Raw genomic sequence first — 15,212 nt, 5'->3', positions numbered from 1 at the left:
TTTCTTGAACATAAAACTATGCTTTATATTGTTCTAAAGTTCCAATATAAACTAAATTCTGCTTCATATCTTCTTTTATATGAATTTTTGTTTTTATGTCTAGTTTCCACGTTGAAAATTGGTCGTAAGAAAAAGCGTTCCAGTTTTATTTGGGAATAGAACCCGTAAACTCCACGTTAAATAACTGTTATTCCTACTTACCTGTTGCTAGGTGTTTCACAGGCACTGGAGTGTGTGCCTTCATGAGCTATTGTATTTTTAGCACCAATTCCGATGTCAGGTTAACATCCTAGCTTTGTTGGCTGAAAAAAAACAAAAACGCTACGTCATTTATACCCGACCCCAGAACATTTTAGTTGGCAAACCAATTACACAAAAACGAAGAGGGCGTTAAGCCAAAACAGTTACTTATGTTTACAAAACAACTCTGTTTTCCTTACCACGAATATAAATTTTAAATATAAAAATAAATAATAACATAACATTAAAGCTGGAACGAATATATTGCCTCAAAGCTAGAGGTTAAGGAACCACTGTATTAATTTATTATTTATTGCTTATAATGCTTTTTTGGCATAATTATCTAATTTCTAGCTGTTCACTGTTTCTAAGAGCATAAAGTATTTCGAAATCTACCAAACAGCTGATGAGCTATTTTTGTCTCTCTTGGAAGAGACAGTGTTGCGCCAAAGGCTGCCCAAAATAAACAATTTCCACAGAGTATAACAGGGCGGCAGTTCACGATTTTTATCCAATAGACTAAAGTTTGCGACGTAGTTTGGCCACCATCTTCAATGCACGTTAATGCCACCAGGTTCATATTTTGTTAAGCTGCCTACGATCTAGCAAAAGTTAAAGATAGTTTAAGTTTGACTTATCAATTACATTTTGATATATCCTAAAACAATATTTAGTTATAAATAATAAAAACTTTAATTTTTTTGTTGGCATGTGTTGTTTTAAAATCAAACTATAGCTTTTCAGATTCTAGAAACTTAAGTTTTGACAAAGGAATTAAAAGATAATCACCCAACTACAACAAAGTAAATTATTAGTTCTTCTACACGATGTCTACTGGACCAACAGTAGCTTCTATCCCAATAAATCCTATTAGGGTTATGGTTGGAAAAGCTGTAACTAAAGTTGTCAACAGATGCCAGTGTGCTAAAGAGGAGCAAAATCTTGGTAAGTGAAGCTATTCGTTATTATTGTAATATACATGGTAAAATCTGAGCAGATGGTTTAATGTCATCGAGTCCGAAATTATTATTTGAGTTTTCATCTCAGCATTGAATTTAAGTGACGACATTTGTTATCAAGATAATATAATCAGCTTAGTTTAATTCGTAATTACTAAATGTCAAAAGTAAAGAAATAAACCAAAAAAGCTATATTTAACATGGATTTTTATTCTGAGCAGCAGGGATTGAGGAGAACCTGCCTATAGTAACAAGTTCTGTTTACATCGAATATTGCCCAGTCAGAACGTAAGGCGTAAAGCATCGAACAGAAAACTGGAAATGAGCAGTTGTCTATATTAAAAAGTGAAACACCAGGGTTATATAGTTCTCAATAAGAACACACCCTATGACTGCTATAACGGAAAGAGGAGAGGATAGTTTATTACAAGAATGTGAATTATAAACGTGTAACATCTGTTTATTTGTGCATATCTACGTAGGACGAAAGGGAAGATTTAGTTATATATTAAATTTTAAGAAAATGTGAAAGAGAGTTTGATTTCAGTTTTTAAACCTCACTGTTCAATACGCATAACAGTAGCACACAAAGCAGTTTGTCATTGAAAAACTGATCGACTTTGGAACACGCTATGTGTTGTCCTAGACTTAAGTTTGTTTGTTGGTAATCAAGCACAAAGCTACACAATGGGCTATCTGTGCTCTGTCCACCACGAGTATCGAAACCCGGATTCTAGCGTTGTAAGTCCGCAGACATACCGCTGTGCCACTGGGGGGGGGGCTAGAAGGGCTTTGCTTTTATGATTATTCACTCAAATTATCACATGACTTGTGTAAGGAAAAAAAATGTTGTATACATTTGAATAGAACATCTGAAAGACTTCATAGAAAGACGATGTTTGTATTTGTGTGCATTTAAACAATTTAATTCTGTTCAGAAAAACTGTAGAAAATTTTGAGACGAATACTATTTATCTATATTTATAGATCAACATATATAATAACATTTCTCAATCAACAGTATCCTAGATAGATTATTTTTTTATTCGGATGTTGAATTTTTTTTTTGTCGTGAGAAAAAATAATATTTGCAATGGTAATTTTGTCAAACTCCCCGGGGGCTTATAACGTCAAAAATTGCGTTTCGATACTCGAGGTGACCAGAACACAGATACTATTGTGTAGCTTTATGCTTAGCAAGAAATAAACAAAAAACACTTTGTTACTCAAAGTTATTCTTAAACACTGGGAGGTTTACAGCTGAGAACAAAATAATGGGCATAAACTATTCTAAAATTAATTTGTATTCTTTTGGTTTTAAAGAAATGAGAGAAAACGTGGGTACATACTTTAAATTGTACCTTTTAAAAAAGAATGGTTTCATTTCCGAAAACAATATCAATAACAAAATGGAACATCGGTGTTTAAACTGTTAAACATTCAGCCAGATGAGATTAACATAAACAGTTACAACATCCTCTAGTAAACGTCTATTTGTTGGCGGACACCCTAATACCCCATGGCGACAATGCCGTCAGCCAAGAACTTGGACAATTTGCCAAGCGACGACATTTTGTTAATTCTGGCCAACCCCTTTATAAATAATTCATAAAAAAAATTAATCATTTGATCATCTAAGCTATATCTATATATATATACCTCTCAAAGCGACTTGTTTTTGAAATTAATATTGATAATAACAAAATTATTTTAATTAATATACGAGTTGTCTTTTTTTCAGAATTTTATCAGTGGTTATTCGTTGCACGTAAATATACTTTTGAAGATTGTTTGTAATTAAGCGCAAAGCTACACAATGGGCTATCTGTGCTCTGCCCACCAGGGGTATCGAAACCCGGATTCTAGCTTTGTAAGTCCGCAGACATACCGCTGTGCCACTGGGGGGGGGGCTACTTTGAAGAAATATAACAACTGCTCTCAGATTTAGATATTGATGATAATTGGGCTCTAAACATCAACATTTTAAAATAAAATCGCAAAGAAACTTAATAACTGTAAAATTATTAAAATATTAATGAAAAAAGAAAAATGTTACAAAATACACACATCCGGTGAAACCATTACCACATGCTTATGAGTCAGCTAAGTTGAACAGAATCCAAAAGGCTAGTTGCCAAAACTTTGTTTAATGGAATACTGAAAAACTTCAGTTAATTAAAGAAACTACGCAGTTCATAGTCACCCCAGTTTAAAACAGATGAATTTTGACATTGAGTTTCTATTTCCGTTCCACATATGAACATTTTGCAAATTTCAACAGAATCAGTTGTTCGTTTTTTTCCCTTCGTGTTTTATTATGTTAATAATTTTTAAATTTATGTTACATATCGCAGTAAAACATTACGCTTTCTAGGTGTGATTGAAAATGATTTGAAAGATGTTTTATGACAATTTTTGCTTTATTTTCAATTGTTATTTATTACATATGTTTGGCTAGCAGTAAGTGCTGGTATACTCTATTTGCCAAGTTAGTGTGGCATTGAAATGGTGTGAAATATTGATATAATTTTAATATTTCTTCACAGCTTTCATCTGTTCGATTGATAAACTTGGTTATCTAATATTCATTATTAACTGAGAACTTAGAATGCTGTTTTTGTATTATTTTTTCCACTTAAGTACGAAGTTGGATTATTGTTGTGAAATGGTTTGCTTTGCTCGTTAATCGAGAAATAATGTCATAATTTTGTCATAACTATTACGCTTCCTAATTATTATATAAAAAAAGACATAGACTCTCGCATTCAAAATAAAAATCTGTGATTTTTTTGGTATCTTACAAATGATATTTGTTTACATTTAACGTGCATTTATTTTAGCCAACTTTTTACTTTTCTTACAAAGATTGCCACTTGACATTGCATATTTTATTACGTTTTCTTGTTTTCTGGCAAAATATTTCTATATGTTAATTGGCACTTTTTGTATCAATTCCAGATCTTTCGGAATGTCAGCTTATGTCTATTCCAGACGCTGTTTACCATTTAATGAGAAATACCGTCATTCTCGCTTGTGATCTCTCTTCCAATGTGCTAAGAAAGATTCCTCCTAAATTTGCCATCAAGTTCACGTATATTACAGGTGAGACTATATTTTAGTGCAATAGACGGAAATCTTATACAAATGTAGCTCAAAGTGGTGCTAAAACATCTGTTTGTCTACCTGTGCGTCTGTCTGTTAGTGTGTTAAACTAAAGTTATTGTGACAGTCTAATGTTTTTTCGTTTATTTTCAGAGCTCAATTTGGCAAACAATAGACTTAGCTCTCTTCCGGAGGAACTGCGTGATCTCAGCGATCTCAAGAGACTAGATATTTCCCAAAACGACTATATGCTATTTCCCAAGGTGGTCTTCAAACTCCCAAATCTCATCTTTTTGAATGCACAGAAAAACCACTTCACAAGTAAGCAGAAGATAATAATAATTTTGAATAGTCTTCAGCATTCACTGTATGGTTTAATGTTCCTAACAAAAGTGTTATTCTCATGTAACCGAACTTTAACTTGGTTCTCGGACTCTTAATGGTTTGCAGAGAAATGTCAAGTTGTGGATTTATTTATTACATAAAATAGTTTTCAGAGCAACTTTCATTAGTCAAAAACTATTTTATTAGCCAGTGTGCTCAGCTGTTTTATTTTTTACTTTTTAATTCTAGCTAAATATTACAATACGCTTTCTACAATGTTATTTTACACACTTGTTTGTTTGCTGTTGTCCGTAAAACTGTACAATGGGCTATTTGTATCACAGGGATCTATTGCTAGTAAAGCTTTTTTTTTTTCAAACCCAAGTTATTCCATTCTTCCGCTTTTACAAACAAATCTCTTCCCTGGGCCTTATTTCAGGGTCGTTGGACTACTAATTAATTAACTGAGCGCCAGTTTCTCACCCGCTAATGTATGGAATCGAAACCAGTACCGTATCACACTCACTATAGGAGAGTGTTGAAGGAGGAACTTTCACTAACAATTCAACCTGCCACATTCTTCATCTATTCTAAACAATGACCGTCCTCTGGCCCTATCTCAGAGCTGTGGGACGGTTTTACATGCGTCTGTTCCTCTGTGATAATCCAACTTTTTTTGGCTTCCCGAACATAGTGAACTTGGCCCTCTCGCACGCTAAACGATTACTCTGTAAACTGAGCTAAGGGATTAACTCTGGTAACTATTGCTAGTAAGGCATTTTTGAATAACTCAAACTACCACAATAGAAAACTCGTGATTGAAATGGCTTTACATTGTTTTATATACCTTCAAAAGCGTTCGAGTCTTTCCGTACAAATGTTATGCATTTTGTTATTCAGTAAATTAAGCATAATTCACGAACGTTTAGATACATATGATACCTATCAAGTGGTGTTTACAAAAATAAAAAATAAAAATAACAGTTTATACACTCATTTTGTTTTGAGGTTCATTGTAGTCTCGTTTCTCGGTTTATTTTATTTTGAATATCATTCAAAGCTACCCGAGGGCTATCTGCTCTAGCCATTTCTGATTTAGCAGTGATACAATAGAGGGAAGGCAGCTAGTCAACATCACCCACCGCCAATACTTGTGCTACACTTTTACCCACGAATAGTGGGATTGACCGTCACATTATAATGCCCCCACGGTTGAAAGGGCGAGCATGTTTGGTGGGATTCGAACCCGCGACCATCAGATTGCGAGTCGAGTGCCCTACACAATACGTATTCAAGGAAGAAACAACTGAACAAAAGATTGTCTTTGAAATTTGCATGTGCATTAATATTAGCTGGTTTCACATATTCCAATAAGCTATATTCGCACCAACAACAGCGACAGATTTTTGTTTTATTACCTGGGCCACCGAAGGAGGACTAAGGTTATGTTTTCACTCCTTTGTGTGTGTGTGTATATGCTTGTTTGTGTGTTTGTCAGCAAGATTTCTCGAAAAAGGTTGAATGGATTTGGACGATAATTGGTTTGCATTTGAATTATGTTTCAACATAGAGGTGATTAGTTTTTGTAGGGTCAGCATCAAAGGTCAAGGTCACAAAAACACAAAATATCGCTGTCTGTTAACATGGGGACTGATTTTTTTTACACTAGTTTTGCTCTATAACTCAGTCAAAGATTATCGGAATTTGATGAAACTTGGTGGACATGTTTAGAATATTATTCCTCAGTGTCCTGCAAAAATAGTCAATGTCTGATGATAATTACGGACATAAGGACACATTTTCGTATTTTCTTAGGGCCGAATGTGGTCAACGCCGCGTGGCGGAGATATAAGTTCTACTGAGCGCCCCTCTAGTTTTTATTTTGGGATAATTAAGAAACCCTATCAATCTTCAACATCACAACTTAGCTTGACAGATTATACATAATTTTAGCAAAGAAAAGTATACACGAAGGAACATGAACCTTTGTTTAAAAGTTTGATTGCATTTTTGTGTGTGTAAAATCGACCCCATGTTCGGATATATAAGAATAAAACACTTCCCTATGTTTAGAGCTTGGATGAAATATTTGTAAACAACCTACTTATTTTAAGATTATAACGTTTTTTCTGAAAGTTATCGTTTTACTACATATGCTTATATTAAAAGGAATAGAGAATAATTTGTATTATTTAGTGTTTTAAACAACCAGCTACGGTTTTACAGGTATTGACGTCGAGAAACTAAAAGGTGTTCGCTCTTTACGAGAGGTAAACTTTGAAGATAATCCTCTAACAAATGCATCTCGTGAGCAGCTAAAATCAATGGAGTCTGTTACGGTGACTGTCCATCTCAACTCTACTATGGACGAGGATTCAGATGATGATATTATGGACTTAGAGAACATTCCGCCCTCTGGTGGATTTAATAGGCAGTAATTTCTATCACGTTCGAAAGAGAGGACGAAATCGAAGAGATAAATTGTAAATTATGTTTGTTTGTTTTTTAACAGATATTTTTATAATTGTGTAATTTTGCATGTTATTATATATTTAATCTGTCATTACATGGCAGTTTCTTACTGAGTGGGGAGGCAAATTTAGCCTCCTGGATTTTATCTAAGTAACCCTTGTAAAACTAGTCCACATATGCACCTGCACCCCATACGTACACAAACATATATATATATATTATTTCTAATCACTCATTTTTAAAGAAAAATGAGAAAGTAAAAAAATTATGATCAAATCAAGCATTTTTATAGATATATTTTTTTCAACCATAAACAAATTATTAAAATTAAACGATGTTAACTACGCATTTAGTGACATAACACGAATAATTATGATAATACTTTTATGTTGATTGGTGTAAAATATTAGAGCCATAATGATTTGAATTATGAACCACGTTTTGATGCCAAGCTTAATGATATATATTGATAATAAAGTAATTCAATTAAGTTTTGAATGTAAAAAGGTCGTGACACGCGCACTTTGACCCACTCGTAACCAAAGGGATAGTGAGTTGTGTGATGTGGTACAGTAGTTATAACTCTAACAAATCAATGTTTTGTATTATAGTTTTTTTTATTGAGCCTACACATCTTCTTTAGTACATAAGTAAAATGTTTATGTACACTATAATTTGGAAATATCGTATTTTTTAAGGTACATAAGTAAAACGTTTATGTACACTATAATTTGGAAATATCGTATTTTTTAAGGTACATAAGTAAAACGTTTATGTACACTATAATTTGGAAATATCGTATTTTTTTAAGGTACATAAGTAAAATGTTTATGTACACTATAATTTGGAAATATCGTATTTTTTAAGGTACATAAGTAAAACGTTTATGTACACTATAATTTGAAAATATCGTATTTTTTAAGGTACATAAGTAAAACGTTTATGTACACTATAATTTGAAAATATCGTATTTTTTTAAGGTACATAAGTAAAATGTTTATGTACACTATAATTTGGAAATATCGTATTTTTCTAAGGTACATAAGTAAAAGGTTTGTATATACTATAATTTGAAAATACCGTATTTTTTCTATGCTTATCTCGTTATTTCCCCGAAAGGGGACCGAAGACCGCCTCTAGGGGTCACCTGTTTTAACCATTCGCACCACAATACAGTAGTGTGTTGTCTGTCAGTCAGTCAGTCAGTAGACACTGAAATGGCTTCCCATATGGGACGCTTAATGTTGTAACTTGTACTGTCGTAACTTCAGTAAAACGTGCACATGACAAGATTCACCGTAAATTATGCACTCTGTAGGCTACAACACAGCATGACATTTGAACTTGGAAAGCAAGAGATGAAAAAATATGTGTTACTCTTAATTTTGGTTTTATTTACTCTTGAAACAAAACACTTTCTGGGACCCTGCAGAAGTACATCTAGTATTCACTGTGTTATAAACTAACACATTAATTAATTTTAAAAAGTGTTGTCTCAATGATTTAATAGAAAATAACCTTGTTTAGGTTAAAAAGTATCAAAACTGTGTATAGATCCTTTGAAACTCAGTGGAATATTTTTATTACACTTAAATGTTCAATTTCTTTTGCAACGTCAATTGGCAATATTTATAGCATGTATTGTGTTGACAATCCAAACGTTTACCAAGATGAAACAGGACAGATCTGTAAGGCTACATTAAGGAAAACAAAAATGATATCAAAAAAGTATGCGAAAATTCTTTACGTCTTACTTACCATATTTGAACTGACAATCACATATCAGAATGGGAAAATAAACAAACAACCCCAACGTATTTTAGGTTTATTGAGAAAAGTTTAATAAACTTCTGCATCGGATAATAACATGATTCATAATCTTACTGTACTAATTGCCCAAGAATATCACCTTGTGATATATTATTGTACAGCTCCAAAGAATCATGTTATTGTAAGTTCAACTGGTAGTACTGAAAGTCTGACTTTTGGATTTTACTATATTTTTAAAATCAAAATTGATGGACGGTTCATGCTCAAAGTTGGAAACGAAATAACCTAATTAAAGTGTTAGTTTTGGTATTATGTAGGAATTGTAATTAACTTTCCATTTCGTAGAATTACTTATTGTTGAACGATTTGATAAATTTTGTATAAGAGAAATATTTCTCTTTGTGATTATCGTAAATAAATGAATAAAAAAGTTTCATGTAATGTTGTTTCTTGACACGCTTATACGGTAGAAAGTTTTGATATACGAAAAGAAAAATAACCTTGGATTGTAGACTTTGATTTAAGCATATTCACATATTTATCTGGGTCATACGTATTAAACTTCGAAAAAAAATTGTTTGGTATAAATATTTATAATACACATAAAACTCAGCACTTTAATAATAATAATATTTCCGAAAAAAATAAGTTGAAGAAGATTTTCTTATAATTTTTAACTTTCTTTTTTTATTCTTTGTTAAAGAAAGTAAATATGTTAAAATTCTCATCCTCAGGCGAGGAAAAATACTTGCTGATTGCCAAACAATTCTACTAGACAGTAGAGGAGGAAATAAACACAGAAAACACTATGCGCAATCATCAGTTAAAATTGAAGGATAAAAAGGCCCCCGGTGAGTCAGCGGTAAGATTATGGACTTATAACACTAAGCTAAAACGCGGTGTTCGATTACCCGCAGTGGACAGAGCACATATAACCTATTATATAGTTTTGCGCTAAAACAAACAAAGGATAAAAATAAAGAAAAAAATGCATTAGAATAATATTTTAGTCAACGATTTATATAGCGAATGAAAACTTTTCCATTTATATTCAAATTGTTTCTTTCTTTTCGTACACATCACTAGGTATGTCAACAACGCTAGCTGATATGATTGTAACAGACGTGTACATTGCGTGGACTACCACGAGCCAATCGAGTCATTTTCCATATGATACGAAAGATTGTGTTGTGGTATCCATGGCATTTTAACTCTGTTGTTCGAAACGTTGCTACCAGACGTGGTCAGACTAGAAATAGCTGTACCCTGTAATTGTTACATTTAACCAAATAAAAACAATAAGACGTTCCTTAAGCTTCTTTCACATAATGAACAACTTAGGTAAAATAATATCGAGGAAATTTCCTCCTAAACAACCCATGAGCAGCAAAAATGCATGGGATATAGGAGATGAAGATTTTGAGGCTTTGGGGTCAGGAGACCCCTGCTACGATGAGCTGAACGAAGCTGATGTGATTCCTGAGAAAGAAAGAGGGGGATGTTGGTATGACTTGACGCGGACTATCGGAGGTAAGGTCCCCCCCCCCCCAACATTGGACCTTTGTTATTATTACCAAATGTTATTACACTAATTGCAAAATTAAGTCAGAAGTTTTTAATTTATTGTAAGCAATCTTTTTTTTTTTTAGATTACACACAAAAAGTGAAAGATATTATTTTTGATATATATTTCTTGACAAGAAACAAGAGTTAAAGACATTGGATGAACATTTGAAATTATTTACGCTATTTTTTAAAGATAAATAAATATATTTTTCTCAAAAATATTATGCTCAAATTAATAACTTTCAAACTGATATATTTTACATTCTTCCAGATAGTTTGAGATCTGTTAAGTTTATACTTTTTTGGTACCTGACAAAAGCTTTGCATTTAAATTTTTTTTTTTATTTATACTTAAAATAATAAAATGAAATAAGAATATTCTGATAGAATTACTTAAAGCAAAGAGTTATTTTTCTTTCAAAAATATTTATTATTTCACCTAAATGATCGCTAAATGTACAAACGATTAGTTTGGTTATTTTACGTAGCATCAGATCTCAGTAAATAACTGATAATGCAATTTTTTTATGTGTGAAGTAATCTGTTTATTGAAATACATTGGATGATGCAACACTAAATATTAAGAGCAATTAACGCTGTGTAATGTATAATATGTGACGTATAGTTATTTACTGTAAACGACAACTTAAGTAGAGAACTTTACTTATTAATACAGCCCTGTAGGAGGTTTCATACATATAAAATGAGAACTACACCTTTAATCGATATCCTAAACAAGCTGCAACCTGTAGAACCAAAACTATGTGTTTCAACAGTTGACACTGATGTATATATACGGTTTGTGAAGTATAATAATACTATCTTCACGACAAATATTTAAATATTTCCCCTTTTAAACTAGAAGTTTTTTCTACATTATTACTACTAGAAGACTATGATTTTAGAGTTATTTTTGAAAGACTCTCAAATTGCAAAACAAAGTCATGTGTGGGGTACAAGTAAAAGGAGCTATGGAAATAAGACCGTGCTGCGTGAATTATTTGAGACATAATTTACTGACTTGTGTACAAACTGTTCAAAATAACGATCTGGAGTACGAGGACGTAGCGAAACGAAATGTGGAACCTTCTAGAACAGACATAAACCTAGTCGTTGCTTTCTCATGTAAACAGTAGTTACGGATACTTAAGTTTCTTTTAACAGTATGTTGGATTCATTTTTTTTTCTGAAATGTATATTTGTTTTCTGGCAAACATGTTGATACTCAAAGCTCTTGCAGCAATGGTTTCTCGTTACTGTCTTTTGCTCTAATTTTGCACAATGTTTGTTTTGCATTACTCGTAAATGTAGTTATTTGTATAAATTAGTTTTTGGTTTTTCATTATAATAGTTGAAGGAAGTGGTGTATTATATGAATTACTGAAAAATAAAAGTTTCAATACATTGGGAAAAAACCACTGGATATAAGATAATTATGTAATTTTAAGAGGAGACTTAGAACAATCATTTCTGTACCCAGACAATTACTTCTCGACATTACGTATACATGTATACTTCTGAGCAAGCTAAGAAATCAATAGTAATTTATGACGTAGCCGAAAGAAAATTTTCAATTAATAAAACATTGGGAACGCCTATCTCTTCATAAAAGCCGCACTTTTGGAATTAAAAGAGTTTATTCTATGTTTCCGGGAAATAATTTGTTTTGCGTTTCTTTTTGTTATTGCAAACAAATTATTCAATGTGTTCACTGTTTACAGAAGAGTTATTTCTTATTAGTAACATTATCAAGGTAGTTTCTGGTTCTGGTTTACGTGGTAAACTATTGATATGATAGAAAATAGCATTCATCCTTTGGTTATATGGACGTTACCAGGGGGGCAACATCGTAGAAACAGAAATAAAATTGTCACTTTGAAGCATTTTAAAGTATGTAAAAGTTAGCATATTATGTAAAAACGAAACCAAACTTACTTGTTTTTTTGGTGACAAAGTTTTTTTGAATGTGCACGAATAAACTCGCTTTCATTTGGTCTAAAATAACGTTCACTGGGTGTGACAAAAAAAATGGTTCACTCTTCAAAAATATCTGATGTATTTGTTTGTTAACCGATATTCGCCTGCATCTAGTCATTTCTTATTTTGAAGAAATTATAGACTAGAGGGATGGCATCCAGGCAACAGCATCCACCACCAGCTCTTGGGCTACTCTAATGGAATAATGGTATCTGACCGTCACTCTTATACCGCACCGATGGACTCAAAGTGAATAACGCGATTTATGTTTTTGCAGTAACAAGATGCGAACCATGAACCTTTGTGTGATGTATAGCACTTCTTTGAAAGTGCAGTTTTCTTATATGATATGATTATATAAAATAGCCATTAACCAGAAGGGGAAAAAAATTCAAGAGCTGATATACTTTAGCTTAAGCTTAAGCTCAAATCCATGTAATTTCGTATGCTTATTGAACTACACACATATATACAAAATATACTAAATGAATAAGTTTTCTAGCCAGATTTATGTTCTAAAAAACAGCTTGTAAATTTTTACTTTGAATTGTTGATATTTTATAATTATAGCAATGGAAATATTTTGTAATGATAAAGTTCATTTTGGTTTATGTATAACAGATTCTGCAATATCATAAAATGATTTAGTTACATCTATTAAATATGACATATCCATTAGATATACATACATTTATGTATAGTGTTGAAAATAATTATGGAAACGGTGAGAAAAAACGGGTATAAAAGGCAAATTCGAAAATATAAAAATGAGCTTCACTAGAGCATAGTCACGTGTTCATGGTTTACAATATCATCGGTTGTCATCCAACGAATCAGAATGTGCTTATCAAGGTACGATCACTCAGGTCATGCTTAGCAGTAGTAGTGTGATTCAGTCATGGTTCCTAAGTGGTAAAAACATGGTAAAGACTCCATGTTTCAAAAGGAGCTTTGTGAAAGACTCTAAAGAGGATACGTGCAACTGAAACTATTTATATTAGAAGTGATTGAGGTACAAAACCAAAATTCTCCAAATGTGATGTTAAATATCTTAGCGTATGTTCTTTACGAGATAGAAGACTATGGATTATACACGTATTTTACCAATGACCTTGCTGTGAATACGGCTGTTAATGTTATCTTGAGAGCAGTAAAATATACATTAGTAAGAATCGGTTTCAACGGACGTATAGCTGCTTGAAAACTGCAGTTGAAAAAGGGCAACAAAACATAAAAAAAAACTAAAATGGACATTGGACCTCAAACAATGGAATGGGCCTAAATGAAGACATGTGCTCTTTACAGATATATGAAAAAGATAATTGTTCTGCAACAATCATAGACAGTTTGTTCGAGGGTGGGGAGGAGAACAGTATCACAGTCGATATAAAAGATCTACAGAAAAGTATAGTTGGAGATTAGTATAATGTTGGGACTGCATTTCAGCCAACAATGATCTACACAAAACTGATGGCACCGTGACTGTTGATAAGTACTAGAAGATTGTGATACGTCATGCATTCTCACAGGAACATGGCTAGAATAGTGGGAGGGGCTCATCTTCCAGCAAACATCTTAACATTAAAGAAGCCGATGGGAAACTTACAACCATGGCTTAGCCTACAGAAAATCCCAACATTAACATTTTGACGGCTGTATGAAGCTATTATGGAGAGTAATATAGGAATTTTGGAACAATATTCCACAATAATACACTGATAAACCTATGGTAGCATAAAACAAGGTAGTATGCTTTATATAAAACAAAGGGCTCATATACAAAATAGTAATGCATTGTGGAACTTCTTTTCTTTTCTTTTGTGTGTTGTGTGATAATATTTTGTACCAGTAATAAATTCACCATCAAGTTGACATCACTCGTTGTTTGTTATTCCTGTGTATGTACTGCTTGTGTCATCGGTTGTCAACCAACCAATCAGAATGTGCTTACCAAGGTACGAACACTCATATCATGCCTAGTAGTAGTAGTGTGATCCATTCATGGTTCCTGGGTGGTCAAGAATACTACATGTAAACATCTACGACAATAATCCATGCATGTATAAAGAAGAGTAGCCCAAGAGTTGGCGGTGGGTGGTGATGACTAGCTGCCTTCCCTCTAGTCTTACACTGCTAAATTAGGGACGGCTAGCGCAGATAGCCCTCGTGTAGCTTTGTGCGAAATTCAACAAACAAACAAGCATGTATAAAGAAACATTAGTGTGGAAAATGAATAGTTTATCATCAGGAAGGATAAATAGGTATAAATTCATTTTAAGAGTGGTTAGGTGTAAAATCGTAGCATTTGATGCAGCTCCAGAAGTAAAATAGTGAAACTGAAAAAAAGTTAATTAAAGTTACTATATTATTGTCGCAGTAGACAATGCTCTCGGGGGCTCTTTTCTGTTACCTAAAACAAGTATTTAAAAAAACGTTGAGGTTTGATTAACATGAACACTGTAATAAGATATGTATCTTTTTTTTTACATTCAATTTTTGGGTCAATATTTTAAGAAACTGGAGAAAGCTCGAGAGTAAAGTTCGTGTCTATAAATTTATGTTGAAGTTTGATTAACATGAACACTGTAATAAGATATGTATCTTTTTCTTACTTTCAATTTTTGGGTCAATATTTTAAGAGACTGGAGAAAGCTAGAGAGTAAAGTTCGTGTCTATAAATTTATGTTGAAGTTTGATTAACATGAACACACTAATGAGGTACGTATCTTTTTCTTACTTTCAATTTTTGGGTCAATATTTTAAGAGACTGGAGAAAGCTAGAGAGTAAAGTTCGTGTCTATA

At 32.7% G+C, this 15,212-nt stretch overlaps 2 protein-coding genes across 3 annotated transcripts in view; both read left to right on the top strand.

Annotated features, from left to right (window-relative positions):
• Positions 1–778: 778 nt before the first annotated feature.
• Positions 779–9,303, top strand: LOC106459919 (leucine-rich repeat-containing protein 20-like). Of its 2 annotated transcripts, XR_002610648.1 has the most exons (5): positions 779–1,185; positions 4,158–4,301; positions 4,455–4,622; positions 6,852–7,795; positions 7,909–9,303. XR_002610648.1 is itself a non-coding variant. In XM_013919586.2 (4 exons), exons 1-4 carry the CDS (start codon positions 1,068–1,070, stop codon positions 7,061–7,063), a joined length of 642 nt encoding a protein of 213 aa, XP_013775040.1. In that variant the 5' UTR covers positions 779–1,067; the 3' UTR covers positions 7,064–9,303. The 2 variants fall into 2 exon arrangements, 1 of the variants encoding a protein (XP_013775040.1); XM_013919586.2 differs by having other exon boundaries at positions 6,852–9,303.
• A 331-nt stretch (positions 9,304–9,634) lies between these two features.
• LOC111085876 (polycystin-2-like) overlaps positions 9,635–15,212 on the top strand; it is a gene marked incomplete at its 3' end in the record, with an annotated part of 11,847 nt that continues 6,269 nt past the window's right edge. Inside the window, exons 1-2 of the mRNA XM_022386489.1 lie at positions 9,635–9,718; positions 9,954–10,397. Coding sequence (XP_022242197.1) covers positions 10,196–10,397 — 202 coding nt within the window. The remainder of the gene's footprint in view (positions 9,719–9,953; positions 10,398–15,212) is intronic.

The sequence above is a fragment of the Limulus polyphemus genome, unplaced genomic scaffold (genome assembly GCF_000517525.1).
Source record: "Limulus polyphemus unplaced genomic scaffold, Limulus_polyphemus-2.1.2 Scaffold681, whole genome shotgun sequence".
Taxonomy (NCBI): domain Eukaryota; kingdom Metazoa; phylum Arthropoda; class Merostomata; order Xiphosura; family Limulidae; genus Limulus; species Limulus polyphemus.
This window is presented reverse-complemented; position numbering and strand designations above follow the sequence as displayed.